The sequence below is a fragment of the Lagopus muta genome, chromosome 35 (genome assembly GCF_023343835.1).
Source record: "Lagopus muta isolate bLagMut1 chromosome 35, bLagMut1 primary, whole genome shotgun sequence".
NCBI lineage: Eukaryota > Metazoa > Chordata > Aves > Galliformes > Phasianidae > Lagopus > Lagopus muta.
This window is the reverse complement of record NC_064467.1, coordinates 171,434-196,322: the sequence shown is the minus strand read 5'-3', so window position 1 is coordinate 196,322 and position 24,889 is coordinate 171,434. Positions and strand designations below refer to the sequence as shown.

The window sequence follows — 24,889 nt, the reverse complement described above, 5'->3', positions numbered from 1 at the left end:
CCCCCCATCTCTCCCCCCATCTCCCCCCATCCCCCCCCCATCCCCATCTCCCCCCCATCCCCCCATCTCTCCCCCCATCCCCCCCATTTCCCCCCATCTCTCCCCCCATCTCCCCCCCCATCCCCCCCATTCCTCCCCCATCTCTCCCCCCATCCCCCCCCATCCCAATCTCCCCCCCATCTCCCCCATCCCTACCCATCTCCCCCCCCATATCCACCCCCATCCCCCCCATCTCCCCCCCATTCCTCCCCCATATCCCCCCCATCTCCCCCCCCATTCCTCCCCCATCTCCCCCCCCCAACTTCCCCCCATCTCCCCCTTCCCCCCTTCCATCCCCATTTCCCCCCCATCCCCATTTCCCCCCCCCCAAACCCCTCCATCTCCCCCATCCTCCCCCTTCCCCCCCCCAACCCCTTTTTCCCCCCTTCCATCCCCATTTCCCCCTCCCCATCCCCCCCATCCCCATCTCCATCTCCCCCCCATCTCCCCCCCCATCTCCCCCCCCATCTCCCCCAAACCCCTCCATCTCCCCCATCCTCCCCCTTCCCCCCCAACCCCATTTTCCATCCCCATTTCCCCCCCCACCCCCTTTTCCCACCCCCTTTTCCCCCCCCATCCCCATTCCCCCCCCCCAAACCCCTCCATCTCCCCCATCCTCCCATTTCCCCCCCCCTTCCATCCCCATTTCCCCCCCCCTCCCCCCCCATCCATCCCCATTTCTCCCCCCTCCCCCCCCATCTCCCCCCCCCAAACCCCTCCATCTCCCCCATCCTCCCCCTTTCCCCCCACCCCCCCCCATCCATTTTTTGGGTGAAAATCCCCCCTTTTCGCCTCTGTTTCCACAGTGACAAGAACCACCTGCATTTCGGGGCCATCACCTGCGCCATGGGGATCCGTTACAAATCCTATTGCTCCAACCTGGTGCGGACCCTCATGGTGGACCCCCCCCAGGAGATGCAGGAGCACTACGGCTTCCTGCTGCAGCTGCAGGACGAGATGCTGAGGCACATGAAACACGGTCAGGACCCCCCCCCCTTAATTAATTATACCCCCCCTGCAACCTTGCTAATTAGGACTTGGACCTCTGTAGGACCTCCCCTCCAAATTTGGGACCCCCAGCCCGAAAGAATCCAGCCCTATGGGGCACCCAATATCCTCCCCCCCCCCCCCATATTAGAACCCCCCAACCTCCCTAGGAACCCTCCCCCCACCCCCCAATTAGTGAACCCCCTAATTAATTATCCCCCCCCACAACCTTGCTAATTAGGACTTGGACCTCTTTAGGACCTGCCCTCCAAATTTGGGACCCCCACCCCAAAAGAATCCAGCCCTATAGGGGTCCCAATATGCCCCCCCCCCCCCTCCTTATTAGAACCCCCAACCTCCCCATGAACTCCCTCCCCCCCACCCCCCAATTAGTGACCCCCCTAATTAATTTTCTCCCCCCACAACCCCACTAATTAAGATTCTGACCTCTTTAGGACCCCCTCTCCAAATTTGGGACCCCCCACCCCAAAAGAATCCTGATCTATGGGGGTCCCAATATGCCCCCCCCCCCCACCCTCCATATTAGAACCCCCAACCTCCCCAGGAAGCCCCCCTCCCCCCCACCCCCCAATTAATGAACCCTCTAATTAATTATCCCACCCATAACCCCGCTAATTAAGATTCTGACCTCTTTAGGACCCCCTCTCCAAATTTGGGACCCCCCACCCCAAAAGAATCCAGCTCTATGGGGGTCCCAATATGCCCCCCCCCTCCCCCCCCTTCCCCTTATGACCCTCATTAGGAGCCCCCCAACCTCCCATGAACCCTCCCCCCCACCCTGCAATTAATGACCCCCCCTAATTAATTATTCCCCCCCCATAACCTTGCTAATTAGGACTTGGACCTCTTTAGGACCTCCCCTCCAAATTTGGGACCCCCCACCCCAAAAGAATCCAGCCCTATGGGGGTCCCAATATGCCCCCCCCCCCTTCTGACCCTCATTAGGAGCCCCAACCTCCCCATGAACTCCCTCCCCCCCACCCCCCAATTAACGACCCTCCTAATTAATTATCCTCCCCACAACCCCTCTAATTAGGATCCTGACCCTTTTTAGGACCCCCCCTCCAAATTTGGGACCCCCACCCCAAAAGAATCCAGCCCTATGGGGGTCCCAAATGTGCCCCCCCCCCCATGACCCTCATTAGGAGCCCCTCCCCCCCCCTCTCCCCCCATGAACCCCCTCGCCCTCCCCCCTCCATGAACCCCCTCCCCCTCCCCCCCATGAACCCCCTCGCCCTCCCCCTCCCCCCCCCCATGAACCCCCTCCCCCTCCCCCCCCATGAACCCCCTCCCCTCCCCCCCATGAACAACCCCCTCCCCCCCCATGAACCCCCTCCCCCTCCCCCCCATGAACCCCCTCCCACCCCCATGAACCCCCTCCCCCCCTCCCCCCCCATGAACCCCCTCCCCCTCCCCCCCCATGAACCCCCCCCCATGAACCCCCCCCCTCCCCCCCCATGAACCCCCCCCTCCCCCCCATGAACCCCCCCCATGAACCCCCTCCCCCCCCCCATGAACCCCCTCCCCCCTCCCCCCCCTCCCACCCATGAACCCCCTCCCCCTCCCCCCCCATGAACCCCCTCCCCCTCCCCCCTCCCCCCCCATGAACCCCCTCCCCCCTCCCCCCTCCCCCCCCATGAACCCCCTCCCCCCTCCCCCCCCATGAACCCCCTCCCCCTTCCCCCCCCCATGAACCCCCCCCCCTCCCCTCCCCTCCCCTCCCCCTCCCCCTCCCCCCCCCCCCTCCCCTCCCCCTCCCCCTCCCATGAACCCCCTCCCCCTCCCCCCCATGAACCCCCTCCCCCTCCCCCCCCCCCCCCCCCCCCAATTAATGATGCCCCCTCATTAACGGCTCATTAATTAATTAGGGACGCGGCTGTGCGAGGTTTACAGCGCCGTCATGGAGGCCGTGAGGAAGCAGAAGCCGGAGCTGCTGGGAAAAGTCACCAAAAATTTGGGGTAAATCCCAGGGATTTGGGGCTTTTTGGGGCCTTTTTGGGGTTTGTGGGGTTTTGGGGCCATTTTGTGGGGTTTTGGGGTCGATTTTGGGGTCATTTTATGGGATTTTGGGGTCAATTTTGGGGCCTTTTTTGGGGCCTTTTTTGGGGGCCTTTTTTGGGGCCTTTTTCTGGGATTTTTGGGGTCATTTTTGTTTTTTTGGGGGTTTTTTGGGGTTTTGGGGTCAATTTGGGGCATTTTGGGGTCGATTTTGTGGCGTTTTGGGGGCATTTTGTGGGATTTTGGGGTCGATTTTGGTGTCATTTTATGGGATTTTGGGGGCATTTTAAGGGATTTTGGGTGCCATTTTGCGGCCATTTTGGGGCCATTTGGGGTCCATTTTGGGGTCATTTTAGGGGATTTTCAGGTCAGTTTTGGGCTTTTTGGGGTTTTTGGGGCTTTTTGGGGTCAATTTAGTGGGGTTTTGGGGCCATTTTGTGCGATTTTGGGGTCGATTTGGGGTTATTTTATGGGTTTTTGGGCTTCATTTTGGGACCATTTTGGGGTCAATTTTGAGGCCTATTTGAGGCCTTTTTGGGGTCAATTTTGTGGGGTATGGGTCCATTTTGTGGGGTTTTGGGGGCCATTTTGGGGTCCATTTTGGGGCCATTTGGGGTCCATTTTGGGGTCATTTTAGGGGATTTTCAGGTCAGTTTTGGGGTCCATTTTGGGGCCATTTGGGGTCCATTTTGGGGTCATTTTAGGGGGTTTTCAGGTCAGTTTTGGGGTCCATTTTGGGGTCCATTTTAAGGGATTTATGGGGTCCTTTTTGGGGTCAATTTTGTGGGGTTTTGGGGCCATTTTGTGGGATTTTGGGGTCGATTTTGCGGTCATTTTATGGGTTTTTGGGCTTCATTTTGCGGCCTTTTTTGGGGCCTTTTTTGGGGCCTTTGTCGGGGCCATTTTATGGGGTTTTGGGGTCGATTTTTGGGGATTTTGGGGTCGATTTTGTGGGGTTTTGGGCTCATTTTTGGGGTCATTTTGCGGCCATTTTGGGTCCATTTTCTGGGATTTTTGGGGTCTGGGTTTTTTGGCTTTTTTGGGGCCTTTTTGGGGTCAATTTGGGGCATTTTGGGGTCAATTTTGTGGCGTTTTGGGGGCATTTTGTGGGATTTTGGGGTCGATTTTGGTGTCATTTTATGGGATTTTGGGGGCATTTTAAGGGATTTTGGGTGCCATTTTGCGGCCATTTTGGGCCATTTGGGGTCCATTTTGGGGTAATTTTAGGGGATTTTCAGGTCAGTTTTGGGGCTTTTTGGGGCTTTTTGGGGTTTTGGGGTCAATTTAGTGGGGTTTTGGGGCCATTTTGTGGGGTTTTGGGGTCGATTTTTGGGGTTATTTTATGGGTTTTTGGGCTTCATTTTGGGGTCAATTTTGGGGCCTTTTTGGGGGGCTTTTTGGAATCCATTTTGTGGGGGTTTGGGGTCCATTTTGGGGTCCATTTTAAGGGATTTATGGGGTCCATTTTGGGGTCATTTTTGGGGTTTTTGGGGCTTTCTGGGGTCAATTTTGTGCGATTTTGAGGTCGATTTGGGGTTTTTTTTATGGGTTTTTGGGCTTCATTTTGTGGCCATTTTGGGACCATTTTGGGGTCAATTTTGAGGCCTTTTTGGGGCCTTTTTGAGGCCTTTTTGAGGCCTATTTGGGGTCAATTTTGAGGCCTTTTTGAGGCCTTTTTGGGGTTGATTTTGTGGGGTTTTGGGGTCATTTTTGGGGATTTTGGGGTCCATTTTATGGGGTTTTGGGGGCCATTTTGGGGTCATTTTAGGGGATTTTCAGGTCAGTTTTGGGGTCCATTTTAAGGGATTTATGGGGTCCATTTTGGGGTCGATTTTGTGGGGTTTTGGGGTCAATTTTGCGTTTTTTTTGTGGGTTTTTGGGCTTCATTTTGGGACCATTTTGGGGTCAATTTTGAGGCCTATTTGAGGCCTATTTGGGGTCAATTTTGAGGCCTTTTTGAGGCCTATTTGGGGTCAATTTTGAGGCCTATTTGAGGCCTATTTGGGGTCAATTTTGAGGCCTTTTTGGGGTTGATTTTGTGGGGTTTTGGGGTCATTTTTGGGGATTTTGGGGTCCTTTTTATGGGGTTTTGGGGGCCATTTTGGGGTCATTTTAGGGGATTTTCAGGTCAGTTTTGGGGTCCATTTTAAGGGATTTATGGGGTCCATTTTGGGGTCATTTTTGGGCTTTTTTGGGGTCAGTTTTGTGCGATTTTGGGGTCAATTTTGGGGTCATTTTATGGGATTCTGGGCTTCATTTTGGCGCCATTTTGGGGTCGATTTTGTGGGGTTTTGGGGTCAATTTTGGGGTCATTTTATGGGATTTTGGGCTTCGTTTTGGGGTCCATTTTGGGGCCTTTTTAGGGGGCTTTTTGGAATCCATTTTGGGGTCCATTTTGGGGTCCATTTTGGGGTCCATTTTAAGGGGTTTATGGGGTCGATTTTGGGGTCATTTTTGGGGTTTTTGGGGCTTTCTGGGGTCAATTTTGTGGGGTTTTGGGGTCGATTTTGGGGTTATTTTACGGGTTTTTGGCCTTCATTTTGGGGCCTTTTTTGGGGCCTTTTTTGGGTCGATTTTGTGGGGTTTTGGGGTCGATTTTGGGGTCATTTTATGGGATTTTGGGCTTCATTTTGGGCTTCATTTTGGGCTTCATTTTGGGCTTCATTTTGGGGCCTTTTTTGGGGCCTTTTTTGGGGCCTTTTTTGGGGCCTTTTTTGGGGCCTTTTTTGGGGCCTTTTTTGGGGCCTTTTTTGGGGCCTTTTTTGGGGCCTTTTTTGGGGCCTTTTTTGGGGTCATTTTGTGCGATTTTGGGGTCGATTTTGGGGTCATTTTATGGGTTTTTGGGCTTCATTTTGGGGGCCGTTTTGGGGTCATTTTGTGGCCATTTTGGGGTCAATTTGGGGTTTTATTGGGGTTCTTGGGGGTTTGGGGCCAATTTTGGGGCCAATTTTGTGGGGTTTTGGGGTCATTTTGGGGTTATTTTATGGGTTTTTGGGCTTCATTTTGAGGCCATTTTGGGGTCAATTTTGGGGCCTTTTGGGGGGGATTTTGGGGTCGATTTTGTGGGGTTTTGGGGTCATTTTTGGGGATTTTTGGGTTTTTTTGGGGGGCTTTTTTGGGGGTTTGGGGTCAATTTTGGGGCCAATTTTGAGGTCAATTTTGTGGGGTTTTGGGGTCAATTTTGGGGTCATTTTAAGGGATTCTGGGCTTCATTTTGGGGTCGATTTTGGGGCCATTTTTGCGGCCATTTTGGGTCAATTTCTGGTCATTTTGGGGTTTTTTGGGTTTGATTTTGGGGTCATTTTGGGGTCATTTTATGGGATTTTGGGGCCATTTTCTGGGATTTGGGGCCATTTGGAGTCAATTTAGGGGATTTTTGGGGTGATTTTGGTGGATTTTGGGGTCATTTTTGGGCTTTTTGGGGTTTTGGGGGATTTGGTGTCAATTTTGGGGCCATTTTAGGTCAATTTTGGGGCCATTTTATGGGATTTTGGGGTCGATTTTCTGGGATTTTGGGGCCTTTTTATGGGATTTGGGGCCGTTTGGGGTCGATTTTGGGGTCAATTTTGGGGCCATTTTAGGTCAATTTTGGGGTCAATTTTGGGGTCGATTTTGGGGCCATTTTATGGGATTTTGGGGTCATTTTCTGGGATTTGGGGCCTTTTTATGGGATTTGGGGCCGTTTGGGGCCAATTTTGGGGTCAATTTTGGGGCCATTTTAGGTCAATTTTGGGGTTATTTTGGGGCCATTTTATGGGATTTTGGGGTCGATTTTGGGTCCATTTTAGGTCAATTTTGGGGTCAATTTTGGGGCCATTTTATGGGATTTTTGGGGTCGATTTTGGGGCCATTTTATGGGATTTTGGGGCCATTTTATGGGATTTGGGGCCTTTTTATGGGATTTGGGGCTGTTTGGGGTCGATTTTGGGGTCAATTTTGGGGATTTCGGCTCCTTTTGGGGTCAATTTTGGGGTCCATTTTATGGGATTTTGGGGTCCACTTTGTGGGGTTTTGAGGTCCTTTTTGCAGCCATTTTGGGGCCATTTTAGGTCAATTTTGGGGTCATTTTGGGGCCTTTTTAGGTCGATTTTATGGGATTTTGGGGTCAATTTTATGGGATTTTGGGCCATTTTATGGGATTTTGGGGTCGATTTTGCGGCCATTTTGGGGCCATTTTAGGTCAATTTTGGGGTCGATTTTGGGGCCATTTTTATGGGATTTTGGGGCCATTTTTATGGGATTTTGGGGCCATTTTAGGTCGATTTTGGGGCCATTTTAGGTCGATTTTGGGGCCATTTTAGGTCGATTTTGGTGTCCATTTTAGGTCAATTCTGGGGTTGATTTTGGGGCCATTTTAGGTCGATTTTGGGGCCTTTTTATGGGATTTTGGGCCTTTTTATGGGATTTTGGGGCCATTTTATGGGATTTGGGGCCGTTTGGGGTCGATTTTGGGGTCAATTTTGGGGCCATTTTAGGTCAATTTTGGGGTCGATTTTGGGGGCCATTTTATGGGATTTTGGGGTCATTTTGGGGGTGTTTTGGGGTCAATTTGGGGGATTTTGGGGTCATTTTCTCGGATTTTGGGGTCAATTTTGGGGTCAATTTCGGTAGATTTTTATGGGATTTTTGGGTCATTTTATGGGATTTTGGGGCCGTTTTGGGGTCAATTTTGGGGCCATTTTATGGGATTTTGGGGCCATTTTAGGTCAATTTTGGGGTCGATTTTGGGGCCTTTTTATGGGATTTGGGGCCGTTTGGGGCCAATTTTGGGGCCAATTTTGGGGCCATTTTAGGTCAATTTTGGGGTTATTTTGGGGTCATTTTATGGGATTTTTGGGGTCAATTTTGGGGTCATTTTATGGGATTTTGGGGTCAATTTTTGGTCAATTTTGGGGCCATTTTTGGTCAATTTTGGGGCCATTTTTGGTCAATTTTGGGGCCATTTTTGGTCAATTTTGGGGCCATTTTCTGGGATTTTGGGGCCATTTTCTGGGATTTTGGGGCCATTTTCTGGGATTTTGGGGCCATTTTAGGTCAATTTTGGGGCCATTTTCTGGGATTTGGGGCCTTTTTCTGGGATTTGGGGCCGTTTGGGGTCGATTTTGGGGTCAATTTTGGGGATTTCGGCTCCTTTTGGGGTCAATTTTGGGGTTTTTTGGTGCCCCCCCCCCCCCCCCATAGGTTCGCAATGGGCATCGAGTTCCGCGAGGGCTCCCTGGTCATCAACAGCAAGAACCAGCACCGCCTCAAGAAGGGTAATTAATTAATGAGCACCACTAATTAATGAGCCCCCCCTAATTAATGAGCCCCCCTAATTAATGAGCCCCCCTAATTAATGAGCCCCCCCTAATGAATGGGACCTCATCCCCTAATTAATGGGACCCCCCTGTAATTAATGAACCCCCCAAATGAATGGGACCCAGCAATAATTAGGGGACCCCCCCTGTAGTTAATGGGACCCCCCCTAATGAATGGGACCCCCCAGTTAATGGGACCCCCCTACTTAATGAACCCCCCCTAATTAATGGGACCCCCCCTAAATGAATGGGACCCCCCCTACTTAATGAACCCCCCCTAATGAATGGGACCCCCACCCTAATGAATGGGACCCCCCCTACTTAATGAACCCCCCCCCTAATTAATGGGACCCCCCCCTACTTAATGACCCCCCCCTAATGAATGGGACCCCCCCCTAATGAATGGGACCCCCCCTAATGAATGGGACCCCCCAATTAATGGGACCCCCCCCCTACTTAATGAACCCCCCCCAATGAATGGGACCCTGCAATAATTAGGGAACCCCCCTGTAGTTAATGAACCCCCCCTAATTAATTGGACCCCCCCCTAATTAATGGGACCCAACAAATATTAGGCCCCCCCCACCCCATTAATGAACCCCCCCTTTAATTAATGGGACCATCACCCTCTAATTAATGGGACCCCCCCCTAATTAATGGGACCCTCTGTGCTTAATGAACCCCCCCTAATTAATGGGACCCCCCTACTTAATGAACCCCCCCCCTAATTAATGGGACACCCCCCCAATGAATGGGACCCAGCAATAATTAGGCCCCCCCCCCCCTACTTAATGGGACCCCCCCCTGTAGTTAATGAACCCCCCCTAATTAATGGGACCCCCCCCTAATGAATGGGACCCCCCAATTAATGGGACCCCCCCCTACTTAATGAACCCCCCCCAATTAATGGGACCCCCCCCTACTTAATGAAACCCCCCCCAATGAATGGGACCCCCCCACTTAATGAACCCCCCCCCCTAATTAATGGGACCCCCCCTACTTAATGAACCCCCCCTAATTAATGGGACAACCCCCCAATGAATGGGACCCAGCAATAATTAGGGGACCCCCCCTGTAGTTAATGGGACCCCCCCCTACTTAATGAACCCCCCCCTAATTAATGGGACCCCCCCCCCAATGAATGGGACCCCCCAATTAATGGGACTCCCCCCTACTTAGTGAACCCCCCCCCAATTAATGGGACCCCCCCCTACGTAATGAAACCCCCCCCTAATTAATGGGATCCCTTCTACTTAATGAACCCCCCCCTAATTAATGGGACCCCCCCTACTTAATGAACCCCCCCTAATTAATGGGACACCCCCCCAATGAATGGGACCCAGCAATAATTAGGCCCCCCCCCCCCCTACTTAATGGGACCCCCCCTGTAGTTAATGAACCCCCCCTTTAATTAATGGGACCCCTCCCCTAATTAATGGGACCCAACAAATATTAGGCCACCCACCGACTAATGAACCCCTCCTTTAATTAATGGGACCCCCCCCTAATTAATGGGACCCCCCCCTAAATGAATGGGACCCCCCAATTAATGGGACCCTCCCTACTTAATGAACCCCCCCTAATTAATGGGACCCCCCCCTACTTAATGAACCCCCCCTAATTAATGGGACCCCCCCACACCCTAATGAATGGGACCCCCCCCCCTACTTAATGAACCCCCCCCTAATTAATGGGACCCCCCCTACTTAATGAAACCCCCCCCCAATGAATGGGACCCCCCCCTACTTAATGAACCCCCCCCCTAATTAATGCGACTCCCCCCAATGAATGCGACCCCCCCCCCCCCCAATGAATGAGACCCAGCAATAATTAGGGAACCCCCCTGTAGTTAATGAACCCCCCCTAATTAATTGGACCCCCCCCTAATTAATGGGACCCAACAAATATTAGGCCCCCCCACCCCATTAATGAACCCCCCCTGTAATTAATGGGACCCCCCCTAAATGAATGGGACCCCCCAATTAATGGGACCCCCCCCCTACTTAATGAACCCCCCCCCTAATTAATGGGACCCCCCCCTACTTAATGAACCCCACCATTGAATGGGACCCAACAAATATTAGCCCCCCCCCCCCCCCCCCGTAATTAATGAACCCCCCCTGTTATTAATGGGACCCATCCTGTAATTAATGAACCCCTCCTGTAATTAGTGACCCCCCCCCCCCCACCCCCTTAATGAACTTCATTAATTATCCCCTAATTAGGGATGGTGTTCAGCGTCAACGTGGGGCTGTCGGAGCTGAGCTGCAGGGAGGGGCGGCCGTACGCCATCTTCATTGGGGACACCGTGCTGGTGGAGGAGGTGGGGGCACTTGTGGGGTCACTTGTGGGGCTGTGGGGTCGGTTATGGGGTCACTTATGGGGCTGTGGGGCCGGCTGTGGGGTCGGCTGTGGGGTCACTTGTGGGGCTGGTTATGGGGTCACTTATGGGGCTGTGGGGTTATAGGGTCACTTATGGGGTCACTTATGGGGTCACTTATGGGGCGGCTATGGGGAGGGTATGGGGAGGGTATGGGATGGTTGTGAGACGGATATGGGTTGCTATGGGGCACTTATGGGGTGGCAATGGGGCGGCTATGGGTTGCTATGGGGCGGGTGTGGGTCGCTATGGGTTGCTATGGGGCAGCAATGGGGCACTTATGTGGCGGCTATGGGTCGCTATAGGGCAGCAATGGGGCACTTATGGGGTGGCTATGGGTCGCTATGGGGCACTTATGGGGCGGCTATGGGTCGCTATGGGGTGGCTATGGGTCACTATAGGGTGGCTATGGGGCACTTATGGGGTGGCTATGGGTCGCTATGGGGCACTTATGGGGCGGCTATGGGTCGCTATGGGGTGGCTATGGGTCACTATAGGGCAGCAATGGGGCACTTATGGGGTTGCTATGGGTCGCTATGGGGCACTTATGGGGCGGCTATGGGTCGCTATGGGGTGGCTATGGGTCGCTATGGGGTGGCTATGGGTCACTATAGGGCGGCTATGGGGCACTTATGGGGTCGCTATGGGGTGGCTATGGGGCAGCAATGGGGCACTTGTGGGGTCACTATGGGGTGGCTATGGGTTGCTATGGGGCACTTGTGGGGCGCTATGGGGCGGCTATGGGTCGCTATGGGGGCACTTGTGGGGCGGCTATGGGTCGGCTATGGGTCGCTATGGGGCACATAGGGCGGCTATGGGTCGCTATGGGTCGCTATAGGGCAGCAATGGGGCACTTATGGGGCGTCTATGGGTCGCTATGGGTTGGCTATGGGGCACTTATGGGGTCGCTATGGGTCGGCTATGGGGCACTTGTGGGGTTGCTATGGGGTGGCTATGGGTCGCTATGGGGCACTTATGGGGTGGCTATGGGTCGCTATGGGGTGGCTATGGGTCACTATAGGGCAGCAATGGGGCACTTGTGGGGTCGCTATGGGGCGGCTATGGGGTCGCTATGGGTCGCTATGGGGCACTTGTGGGGTTGCTATGGGGTGGCTATGGGTCGCTATGGGGCACTTGTGGGGTCGCTATGGGGCAGCAATGGGTCGCTATAGGGCAGCAATGGGGCACTTATGGGGTCGCTATGGGGTGGCTATGGGTCGCTATGGGGCACTTATGGGGCGGCTATGGGTCGCTATGGGGTGGCTATGGGTAACTGTAGGGCGGCTATGGGGCACTTATGGGGTCGCTATGGGGCGGCTATGGGGCACTTATGGGGTCGCTATGGGGCACTTATGGGGCGGCTATGGGGTGGCTATGGGGCAGCAATGGGGCACTTATGGGGTCGCTATGGGGCGGCTATGGGTCGCTATGGGTCGCTATAGGGCAGCAATGGGGCACTTATGGGGCGGCTATGGGTCGCTATGGGGCACTTGTGGGTCGCTGCAGGACGGCCCCGCGGTGCTGCTGACGGCGGTGAAGAAGAAGGTGAAAAACGTCGGGATTTTCCTCAAGGTCGGAGCCGAATTTGGGGCGAAAAAAGGGCGAATTTGGGCAAATTGGGGGGGGGGGGGGGGGAATTTGGGGTCAAAAATGGGGATTTTGGGTCAAAAATGGGGATTTTGGGTCAAAAATGGTGCTAAAAATGGCAATTTTGGGTCAAAAATGGGGATTTTGGGGCAGAAATGGTGCTAAAAATGGCAATTTTGGGTCAAAAATGGGGATTTTGGGGCAGAAATTGGGGGAAAAATGGCAATTTTGGGTCAAAAATGGGGATTTTGGGGGCAGAAATTGGGGGAAAAATGGCAATTTTGGGTCAAAAATGGTGATTTTGGGACAGAAATGGTGCTAAAAATGGCAATTTGGGGTCAAAAATGGGGATTTTGGGACAGAAATTGGGGTAAAAATGGCAATTTTGGGTCAAAAATGGGGATTTTGGGGCAGAAATTGGGGGAAAAATGGCAATTTTGGGTCAAAAATGGGGATTTTGGGGTAGAAATGGTGCTAAAAATGGCAATTTTGGGTCAAAAATGGTGATTTTGGGGCGGAAATGGTGCTAAAAATGGCAATTTTGGGTCAAAAATGGGGATTTTGGACAGAAATGGTGCTAAAAATGGCAATTTTGGGTCAAAAATGGGGATTTTGGGGCTGAAATTGTGCTAAAAATGGCAATTTTGGGTCAAAAATGGGGATTTAGGGGCAGAAATGGTGCTAAAAATGGCAATTTTGGGTCAAAAATGGACATTTTTGTATCAAAAATGGTGATTTTTGGGTCCGTTTGGGGTAAAAATGTCATTTTGGGTCAAAAATGGTGATTTTTGGAGCAGAAATATGGGTAGAAATGGTGATTTTGGGTCAAATTGGGGTAAAAATGACAATTTTGGGACAAAAATGGACGTTTTGGGGTCAAAAATGACATTTTTGGGGTCAGGACTTGAGGAAAAATGTCACTTTTGGGTCAAAAATGGCTTTTTTGTGTCAAATTGGGATAAAAATGGTGATTTTTGGTCAAAAACGGTGATTTGGGGACAGAAATTGGGGAAAAATGGTGATTTTGGGTCAAATTGGGATAAAAATGTCAATTTTGGGTCAAAAATGGTGATTTTGGGGGCAGAAATTGGGGGAAAAATGGCAATTTTGGGTCAAAAATGGGGATTTTGGGACGGAAATAGGGGAAATTTAAGGTTAAAAACAGGGATTTCTATGAAAATAAGGGATATTTAAGGTTAAAAACAGGGATTTCTATGAAAATAAGGGATATTTAATGGGAAAAACAGGGATTTCTATGAAAATAAGGGATATTTAAGGTGAAAAACAGGGATTTCTGGGAAAATAAGGGATATTTAAGGGGAAAAACAGGGATTTCTATGAAAATAAGGGATATTTAAGGTGAAAAACAGGGATTTCTGGGAAAATAAGGGATATTTAAGGTGAAAAACAGGGATTTCTGTGAAAATAAGGGATATTTAAGGTGAAAAACAGGGATTTCTATGAAAATAAGGGATATTTAAGGGGAAAAACAGGGATTTCTATGAAAATAAGGGATATTTAAGGGGAAAAACAGGGATTTCTATGAAAATAAGGGATATTTAAGGTGAAAAACAGGGATTTCTGGGAAAATAAGGGATATTTAAGGTTAAAAACAGGGATTTCTATGAAAATAAGGGATATTTAAGGTGAAAAACAGGGATTTCTATGAAAATAAGGGATATTTAAGGGGAAAAACAGGGATTTCTATGAAAATAAGGGATATTTAAGGTGAAAAACAGGGATTTCTGGGAAAATAAGGGATATTTAAGGGGAAAAACAGGGATTTCTATGAAAATAAGGGATATTTAAGGGGAAAAACAGGGATTTCTGGGAAAATAAGCGATATTTAAGGGGAAAAACAGGGATTTCTATGAAAATAAGGGATATTTAAGGTGAAAAACAGGGATTTCTGGGAAAATAAGGGATATTTAAGGGGAAAAACAGGGATTTCTATGAAAATAAGGGATATTTAAGGTGAAAAACAGGGATTTCTGGGAAAATAAGCGATATTTAAGGGGAAAAACAGGGATTTCTATGAAAATAAGGGATATTTAAGGGGAAAAACAGGGATTTCTATGAAAATAAGGGATATTTAAGGGGAAAAACAGGGATTTCTATGAAAATAAGGGATATTTAAGGGGAAAAACAGGGATTTCTATGAAAATAAGGGATATTTAAGGGGAAAAACAGGGATTTCTGGGAAAATAAGGGATATTTAAGGGGAAAAACAGGGATTTCTATGAAAATAAGGGATATTTAAGGGGAAAAACAGGGATTTCTATGAAAATAAGGGATATTTAAGGGGAAAAACAGGGATTTCTATGAAAATAAGGGATATTTAAGGGGAAAAACAGGGATTTCTATGAAAATAAGGGATATTTAAGGTTAAAAACAGGGATTTCTATGAAAATAAGGGATATTTAAGGGGAAAAAACAGGGATTTCTGGGAAAATAAGGGATATTTAAGGGGAAAAACAGGGATTTCTATGAAAATAAGGGATATTTAAGGGGAAAAACAGGGATTTCTATGAAAATAAGGGATATTTAAGGGGAAAAAACAGGGATTTCTATGAAAATAAGGGATATTTAAGGTTAAAAACAGGGATTTCTGGGAAAATAAGGGATATTTAAGGGGAAAAACAGGGATTTCTATGAAAATAAGGGATATTTCAGGGGAAAAACAGGGATTTCTGGGAAAATAAGGGATATTTAAGGGGAAAAACAGGGATTTCTATGAAAATAAGGGATATTTAAGGGGAAAAACAGGGATTTCTGGGAAAATAAGGGATATTTAAGGTGAAAAACAGGGATTTCTATGAAAATAAGGGATATTTCAGGGGAAAAACAGGGATTTCTGGGAAAATAAGGGATATTTAAGGGGAAAAACAGGGATTTCTATGAAAATAAGGGATATTTAAGGTTAAAAACAGGGATTTCTATGAAAATAAGGGATATTTAAGGGGAAAAACAGGGATTTCTATGAAAATAAGGGATATTTAAGGTTAAAAAACAGGGATTTCTATGAAAATAAGGGATATTTAAGGGGAAAAACAGGGATTTCTATGAAAATAAGGGATATTTAAGGGGAAAAACAGGGATTTCTATGAAAATAAGGGTTATTTCAGGTTAAAAACAGGGATTTCTATGAAAATAAGGGATATTTAAGGTGAAAAACAGGGATTTCTATGAAAATAAGGGATATTTAAGGTTAAAAACAGGGATTTCTGGGAAAATAAGGGATATTTAAGGGGAAAAACAGGGATTTCTGGGAAAATAAGGGATATTTAAGGGGAAAAAACAGGGATTTCTATGAAAATAAGGGATATTTAAGGTGAAAAACAGGGATTTCTATGAAAATAAGGGATATTTAAGGGGAAAAACAGGGATTTCTATGAAAATAAGGGATATTTAAGGTTAAAAACAGGGATTTCTGTGAAAATAAGGGATATTTAAGGGGAAAAACAGGGATTTCTATGAAAATAAGGGATATTTAAGGGGAAAAACAGGGATTTCTGGGAAAATAAGGGATATTTAAGGTGAAAAACAGGGATTTCTATGAAAATAAGGGATATTTAAGGGGAAAAACAGGGATTTCTATGAAAATAAGGGATATTTAAGGTTAAAAACAGGGATTTCTATGAAAATAAGGGATATTTAAGGTGAAAAACAGGGATTTCTATGAAAATAAGGGATATTTAAGGTGAAAAACAGGGATTTCTATGAAAATAAGGGATATTTAAGGGGAAAAACAGGGATTTCTGGGAAAATAAGGGATATTTAAGGAGAAAAACAGGGATTTCAATGAAAATAAGGGATATTTAAGGTGAAAAACAGGGATTTCTATGAAAATAAGGGATATTTAAGGTGAAAAACAGGGATTTCAATGAAAATAAGGGATATTTAAGGTGAAAAACAGGGATTTCTATGAAAATAAGGGATATTTAAGGGGAAAAACAGGGATTTCTATGAAAATAAGGGATATTTAAGGAGAAAAACAGGGATTTCTATGAAAATAAGGGATATTTAAGGTTAAAAACAGGGATTTCTATGAAAATAAGGGATATTTAAGGTGAAAAACAGGGATTTCTATGAAAATAAGGGATATTTAAGGGGAAAAACAGGGATTTCTATGAAAATAAGGGATATTTAAGGAGAAAAACAGGGATTTCAATGAAAATAAGGGATATTTAAGGGGAAAAACAGGGATTTCTATGAAAATAAGGGATATTTAAGGGGAAAAACAGGGATTTCTATGAAAATAAGGGATATTTAAGGGGAAAAACAGGGATTTCTATGAAAATAAGGGATATTTAAGGTTAAAAACAGGGATTTCTATGAAAATAAGGGATATTTAAGGGGAAAAACAGGGATTTCTGGGAAAATAAGGGATATTTAAGGGGAAAAACAGGGATTTCTATGAAAATAAGGGATATTTAAGGGGAAAAACAGGGATTTCTATGAAAATAAGGGATATTTAAGGGGAAAAACAGGGATTTCTATGAAAATAAGGGATATTTAAGGGGAAAAACAGGGATTTCTATGAAAATAAGGGATATTTAAGAGGAAAAACAGGGATTTCTATGAAAATAAGGGATATTTAAGGGGAAAAACAGGGATTTCTATGAAAATAAGGGATATTTAAGGTTAAAAACAGGGATTTCTATGAAAATAAGGGATATTTAAGGTTAAAAACAGGGATTTCTATGAAAATAAGGGATATTTAAGGTTAAAAACAGGGATTTCTGGGAAAATAAGGGATATTTAAGGGGAAAAACAGGGATTTCTATGAAAATAAGGGATATTTCAGGGGAAAAACAGGGATTTCTGGGAAAATAAGGGATATTTAAGGGGAAAAACAGGGATTTCTATGAAAATAAGGGATATTTAAGGGGAAAAACAGGGATTTCTGGGAAAATAAGGGATATTTAAGGTGAAAAACAGGGATTTCTATGAAAATAAGGGATATTTCAGGGGAAAAACAGGGATTTCTGGGAAAATAAGGGATATTTAAGGGGAAAAACAGGGATTTCTATGAAAATAAGGGATATTTAAGGTTAAAAACAGGGATTTCTATGAAAATAAGGGATATTTAAGGGGAAAAACAGGGATTTCTATGAAAATAAGGGATATTTAAGGTTAAAAACAGGGATTTCTATGAAAATAAGGGATATTTAAGGGGAAAAACAGGGATTTCTATGAAAATAAGGGATATTTAAGGGGAAAAACAGGGATTTCTATGAAAATAAGGGTTATTTCAGGTTAAAAACAGGGATTTCTATGAAAATAAGGGATATTTAAGGTGAAAAACAGGGATTTCTATGAAAATAAGGGATATTTAAGGTTAAAAACAGGGATTTCTGGGAAAATAAGGGATATTTAAGGGGAAAAACAGGGATTTCTGGGAAAATAAGGGATATTTAAGGGGAAAAACAGGGATTTCTATGAAAATAAGGGATATTTAAGGTTAAAAACAGGGATTTCTGTGAAAATAAGGGATATTTAAGGGGAAAAACAGGGATTTCTATGAAAATAAGGGATATTTAAGGGGAAAAACAGGGATTTCTGGGAAAATAAGGGATATTTAAGGTGAAAAACAGGGATTTCTATGAAAATAAGGGATATTTAAGGGGAAAAACAGGGATTTCTATGAAAATAAGGGATATTTAAGGTTAAAAACAGGGATTTCTATGAAAATAAGGGATATTTAAGGTGAAAAACAGGGATTTCTATGAAAATAAGGGATATTTAAGGTGAAAAACAGGGATTTCTATGAAAATAAGGGATATTTAAGGGGAAAAACAGGGATTTCTGGGAAAATAAGGGATATTTAAGGAGAAAAACAGGGATTTCAATGAAAATAAGGGATATTTAAGGTGAAAAACAGGGATTTCTATGAAAATAAGGGATATTTAAGGTGAAAAACAGGGATTTCAATGAAAATAAGGGATATTTAAGGGGAAAAACAGGGATTTCTATGAAAATAAGGGATATTTAAGGAGAAAAACAGGGATTTCTATGAAAATAAGGGATATTTAAGGTTAAAAACAGGGATTTCTATGAAAATAAGGGATATTTAAGGGGAAAAACAGGGATTTCTATGAAAATAAGGGATATTTAAGGGGAAAAACAGGGATTTCTATGAAAATAAGGGATATTTAAGGGGAAAAACAGGGATTTCTATGAAAATAAGGGATATTTAAGGAGAAAAACAGGGATTTCAATGAAAATAAGGGATATTTAAGGGGAAAAACAGGGATTTCTATGAAAATAAGGGATATTTAAGGGGAAAAACAGGGATTTCTATGAAAATAAGGGATATTTAAGGGGAAAAACAGGGATTTCTATGAAAATAAGGGATATTTAAGGTTAAAAACAGGGATTTCTATGAAAATAAGGGATATTTAAGGGGAAAAACAGGGATTTCTATGAAAATAAGGGATATTTAAGGGGAAAAACAGGGATTTCTATGAAAATAAGGGATATTTAAGGGGAAAAAACAGGGATTTCTATGAAAATAAGGGATATTTAAGGTTAAAAACAGGGATTTCTATGAAAATAAGCGATATTTAAGGTTAAAAACAGGGATTTCTGGGAAAATAAGGGATATTTAAGGGGAAAAACAGGGATTTCTATGAAAATAAGGGATATTTAAGGTGAAAAACAGGGATTTCTATGAAAATAAGGGATATTTAAGGGGAAAAACAGGGATTTCTATGAAAATAAGGGATATTTAAGGTTAAAAACAGGGATTTCTATGAAAATAAGGGATATTTAAGGTGAAAAACAGGGATTTCTATGAAAATAAGGCATATTTAAGGGGAAAAACAGGGATTTCTATGAAAATAAGGGATATTTAAGGGGAAAAACAGGGATTTCTATGAAAATAAGGGATATTTAAGGTTAAAAACAGGGATTTCTATGAAAATAAGGGATATTTAAGGTTAAAAACAGGGATTTCTATGAAAATAAGCGATATTTAAGGTTAAAAACAGGGATTTCTGGGAAAATAAGGGATATTTAAGGTTAAAAACAGGCATTTCTATGAAAATAAGGGATATTTAAGGTGAAAAACAGGGATTTCTATGAAAATAAGGGATATTTAAGGGGAAAAACAGGGATTTCTGGGAAAATAAGGGATATTTAAGGGGAAAAACAGGGATTTCTATGAAAATAAGGGATATTTAAGGGGAAAAACAGGGATTTCTATGAAAATAAGGGATATTTAAGGTGAAAAACAGGGATTTCTCTGAAAATAAGGGATATTTAAGGTTAAAAACAGGGATTTCTGGGAAAATAAGGGATATTTAAGGTTAAAAACAAGGATTTCTATGAAAATAAGGGATATTTAAGGTTAAAAACAAGGATTTCTATGAAAATAAGGGATATTTAAGGGGAAAAACAGGGATTTCTGGGAAAATAAGGGATATTTAAGGTTAAAAACAGGGATTTCTATGAAAATAAGGGATATTTAGGGGGAAAAACAGGGATTTCTATGAAAATAAGGGATATTTAAGGTGAAAAACAGGGATTTCTATGAAAATAAGGGATATTTAAGGGGAAAAACAGGGATTTCTATGAAAATAAGGGATATTTAAGGGGAAAAACAGGGATTTCTATGAAAATAAGGGATATTTAAGGTTAAAAACAGGGATTTCTATGAAAATAAGGGATATTTAAGGGGAAAAACAGGGATTTCTGTGAAAATAAGGGATATTTAAGGGGAAAAACAGGGATTTCTGGGAAAATAAGGGATATTTAAGGGGAAAAACAGGGATTTCTATGAAAATAAGGGATATTTAAGGTTAAAAACAGGGATTTCTATGAAAATAAGGGATATTTAAGGGGAAAAACAGGGATTTCTATGAAAATAAGGGATATTTAAGGTTAAAAACAGGGATTTCTATGAAAATAAGGGATATTTAAGGTGAAAAACAGGGATTTCTGGGAAAATAAGGGAAATTTAAGGGGAAAAACAGGGATTTCTGGGAAAATAAGGGATATTTAAGGTTAAAAACAGGGATTTCTATGAAAATAAGGGATATTTAAGGGGAAAAACAGGGATTTCTATGAAAATAAGGGATATTTAAGGGGAAAAACAGGGATTTCTGGGAAAATAAGGGATATTTAAGGTGAAAAACAGGGATTTCTATGAAAATAAGGGATATTTAAGGGGAAAAACAGGGATTTCTATGAAAATAAGGGATATTTAAGGTTAAAAACAGGGATTTCTATGAAAATAAGGGATATTTAAGGTGAAAAGCAGGGATTTCTGTGAAAATAAGGGATATTTAAGGGGAAAAACAGGGATTTCTATGAAAATAAGGGATATTTAAGGGGAAAAACAGGGATTTCTGGGAAAATAAGGGATATTTAAGGTGAAAAACAGGGATTTCTATGAAAATAAGGGATATTTAAGGGGAAAAACAGGGATTTCTATGAAAATAAGGGATATTTAAGGGGAAAAACAGGGATTTCTATGAAAATAAGGGATATTTAAGGTGAAAAACAGGGATTTCTATGAAAATAAGGGATATTTAAGGTGAAAAACAGGGATTTCTATGAAAATAAGGGATATTTAAGGGGAAAAACAGGGATTTCTATGAAAATAAGGGATATTTAAGGGGAAAAACAGGGATTTCTATGAAAATAAGGGATATTTAAGGTTAAAAACAGGGATTTCTATGAAAATAAGCGATATTTAAGGTGAAAAACAGGGATTTCTGGGAAAATAAGGGATATTTAAGGTGAAAAACAGGGATTTCTATGAAAATAAGGGATATTTAAGGGGAAAAACAGGGATTTCTATGAAAATAAGGGATATTTAAGGTTAAAAACAGGGATTTCTATGAAAATAAGGGATATTTAAGGGGAAAAACAGGGATTTCTATGAAAATAAGGGATATTTAAGGGGAAAAACAGGGATTTCTATGAAAATAAGGGATATTTAAGGTTAAAAACAGGGATTTCTATGAAAATAAGGGATATTTAAGGGGAAAAACAGGGATTTCTATGAAAATAAGGGATATTTAAGGGGAAAAACAGGGATTTCTATGAAAATAAGGGATATTTAAGGTGAAAAACAGGGATTTCTATGAAAATAAGGGATATTTAAGGTGAAAAACAGGGATTTCTATGAAAATAAGGGATATTTAAGGTTAAAAACAGGGATTTCAATGAAAATAAGGGATATTTAAGGGGAAAAACAGGGATTTCTATGAAAATAAGGGATATTTAAGGGGAAAAAACAGGGATTTCTATGAAAATAAGGGATATTTAAGGGGAAAAACAGGGATTTCTGGGAAAATAAGGGATATTTAAGGGGAAAAAACAGGGATTTCTGGGAAAATAAGGGATATTTAAGGTTAAAAACAGGGATTTCTATGAAAATAAGGGATATTTAAGGTTAAAAACAGGGATTTCCATGAAAATAAGGGATATTTAAGGGGAAAAACAGGGATTTCTATGAAAATAAGGGATATTTAAGGGGGAAAAACAGGGATTTCTGTGAAAATAAGGGATATTTAAGGGGAAAAACAGGGATTTCTGGGAAAATAAGGGATATTTAAGGGGAAAAACAGGGATTTCTATGAAAATAAGGGATATTTAAGGGGAAAAACAGGGATTTCTATGAAAATAAGGGATATTTAAGGTGAAAAACAGGGATTTCTATGAAAATAAGGGATATTTAAGGTGAAAAACAGGGATTTCTATGAAAATAAGGGATATTTAAGGTGAAAAACAGGGATTTCTATGAAAATAAGGGATATTTAAGGTTAAAAACAGGGATTTCTATGAAAATAAGGGATATTTAAGGGGAAAAACAGGGATTTCTGGGAAAATAAGGGATATTTAAGGTGAAAAACAGGGATTTCTATGAAAATAAGGGATATTTAAGGTGAAAAACAGGGATTTCTATGAAAATAAGGGATATTTAAGGGGAAAAACAGGGATTTCTATGAAAATAAGGGATATTTAAGAGGAAAAACCGGGATTTCTATGAAAATAAGGGATATTTAAGGTGAAAAACAGGGATTTCTGGGAAAATAAGGGATATTTAAGGTTAAAAACAGGGATTTCTATGAAAATAAGGGATATTTAAGGGGAAAAACAGGGATTTCTATGAAAATAAGGGATATTTAAGGGGAAAAACAGGGATTTCTATGAAAATAAGGGATATTTAAGGGGAAAAACAGGGATTTCTATGAAAATAAGGGATATTTAAGGGGAAAAACAGGGATTTCTGGGAAAATAAGGGATATTTAAGGGGAAAAACAGGGATTTCTGGGAAAATAAGGGATATTTAAGGTTAAAAACAGGGATTTCTATGAAAATAAGGGATATTTAAGGTGAAAAACAGGGATTTCTATGAAAATAAGGGATATTTAAGGTTAAAAACAGGGATTTCTATGAAAATAAGGGATATTTAAGGTGAAAAACAGGGATTTCTGGGAAAATAAGGGATATTTAAGGTGAAAAACAGGGATTTCTATGAAAATAAGGGATATTTAAGGTGAAAAACAGGGATTTCTATGAAAATAAGGGATATTTAAGGTTAAAAACAGGGATTTCTATGAAAATAAGGGATATTTAAGAGGAAAAACCGGGATTTCTATGAAAATAAGGGATATTTAAGGTGAAAAACAGGGATTTCTGGGAAAATAAGGGATATTTAAGGTTAAAAACAGGGATTTCTATGAAAATAAGGGATATTTAAGGTTAAAAACAGGGATTTCTATGAAAATAAGGGATATTTAAGGAAAAACAGGGATTTCTATGAAAATAAGGGATATTTAAGGTTAAAAACAGGGATTTCTATGAAAATAAGGGATATTTAAGGTTAAAAACAGGGATTTCTATGAAAATAAGGGATATTTAAGGGGAAAAACATGGATTTCTATGAAAATAAGGGATATTTAAGGTGAAAAACAGGGATTTCTATGAAAATAAGGGATATTTAAGGGGAAAAACAGGGATTTCTATGAAAATAAGGGATATTTAAGGTGAAAAACAGGGATTTCTATGAAAATAAGGGATATTTAAGGTTAAAAACAGGGATTTCTATGAAAATAAGGGATATTTAAGGTGAAAAACAGGGATTTCTGGGAAAATAAGGGATATTTAAGGGGAAAAAACAGGGATTTCTATGAAAATAAGGGATATTTAAGGTGAAAAACAGGGATTTCTGGGAAAATAAGGGATATTTAAGGGGAAAAACAGGGATTTCTATGAAAATAAGCGATAATTAAGGTTAAAAACAGGGATTTCTGGGAAAATAAGGGATATTTAAGGGGAAAAACAGGGATTTCTGGGAAAATAAGGGATATTTAAGGTTAAAAACAGGGATTTCTATGAAAATAAGGGATATTTAAGGGGAAAAACATGGATTTCTATGAAAATAAGGGATATTTAAGGTTAAAAACAGGGATTTCTATGAAAATAAGGGATATTTAAGGTGAAAAACAGGGATTTCTATGAAAATAAGCGATATTTAAGGGGAAAAACAGGGAATTCTGGGAAAATAAGGGATATTTAAGGTTAAAAACAGGGATTTCTATGAAAATAAGGGATATTTAAGGTTAAAAACAGGGATTTCTATGAAAATAAGGGATATTTAAGGGGAAAAACAGGGATTTCTATGAAAATAAGGGATATTTAAGGTGAAAAACAGGGATTTCTGGGAAAATAAGGGATATTTAAGGTGAAAAACAGGGATTTCTATGAAAATAAGGGATATTTAAGGTTAAAAACAGGGATTTCTATGAAAATAAGGGATATTTAAGGGGAAAAACAGGGAATTCTGGGAAAATAAGGGATATTTAAGGTTAAAAACAGGGATTTCTATGAAAATAAGGGATATTTAAGGTTAAAAACAGGGATTTCTGGGAAAATAAGGGATATTTAAGGGGAAAAACAGGGATTTCTATGAAAATAAGGGATATTTAAGATGAAAAACAGGGATTTCTATGAAAATAAGGGATATTTAAGGTGAAAAACAGGGATTTCTATGAAAATAAGGGATATTTAAGGTTAAAAACAGGGATTTCTATGAAAATAAGGGATATTTAAGGGGAAAAACAGGGATTTCTATGAAAATAAGGGATATTTAAGGGGAAAAACAGGGATTTCTATGAAAATAAGGGATATTTAAGGTTAAAAACAGGGATTTCTATGAAAATAAGGGATATTTAAGGGGAAAAACAGGGATTTCTATGAAAATAAGGGATATTTAAGGGGAAAAACAGGGATTTCTATGAAAATAAGGGATATTTAAGGTGAAAAACAGGGATTTCTGTGAAAATAAGGGATATTTAAGGGGAAAAACAGGGATTTCTGTGAAAATAAGGGATGTTTAAGGTTAAAAACAGGGATTTCTATGAAAATAAGGGATATTTAAGGGGAAAAACAGGGATTTCTGTGAAAATAAGGGATATTTAAGGGGAAAAACAGGGATTTCTATGAAAATAAGGGATATTTAAGGGGAAAAACAGGGATTTCTATGAAAATAAGGGATATTTAAGGGGAAAAACAGGGATTTCTGGGAAAATAAGGGATATTTAAGGGGAAAAACAGGGATTTCTAT

At 42.6% G+C, this 24,889-nt stretch overlaps 1 protein-coding gene and 1 long non-coding RNA gene across 4 annotated transcripts; both read left to right on the top strand.

The window, feature by feature from the left end:
• Positions 1–811: 811 nt before the first annotated feature.
• On the top strand, positions 812–13,118 carry LOC125686342 (FACT complex subunit SPT16-like). The gene is made up of 6 exons (XM_048930233.1): positions 812–1,018; positions 2,916–3,006; positions 8,227–8,300; positions 10,568–10,665; positions 12,229–12,333; positions 13,107–13,118. Exons 1-6 carry the CDS (start codon positions 886–888, stop codon positions 13,116–13,118), a joined length of 513 nt encoding a protein of 170 aa, XP_048786190.1. The 5' UTR covers positions 812–885.
• A 2,822-nt stretch (positions 13,119–15,940) lies between these two features.
• LOC125686347 (uncharacterized) lies at positions 15,941–24,610 on the top strand. 3 transcript variants are annotated; one of them, XR_007373773.1, is made up of 5 exons: positions 15,941–16,337; positions 18,142–18,346; positions 18,470–18,674; positions 18,840–19,741; positions 24,582–24,610. It is a non-coding gene; the product is annotated as an uncharacterized LOC125686347 (long non-coding RNA). The 3 variants fall into 3 exon arrangements; XR_007373774.1 differs by lacking the exon at positions 24,582–24,610 and adding an exon at positions 22,574–22,653 and having other exon boundaries at positions 18,840–19,659; XR_007373775.1 differs by lacking the exon at positions 24,582–24,610 and adding an exon at positions 20,275–20,432 and having other exon boundaries at positions 18,840–19,659.
• The last annotated feature ends 279 nt before the right edge of the window (positions 24,611–24,889 follow it).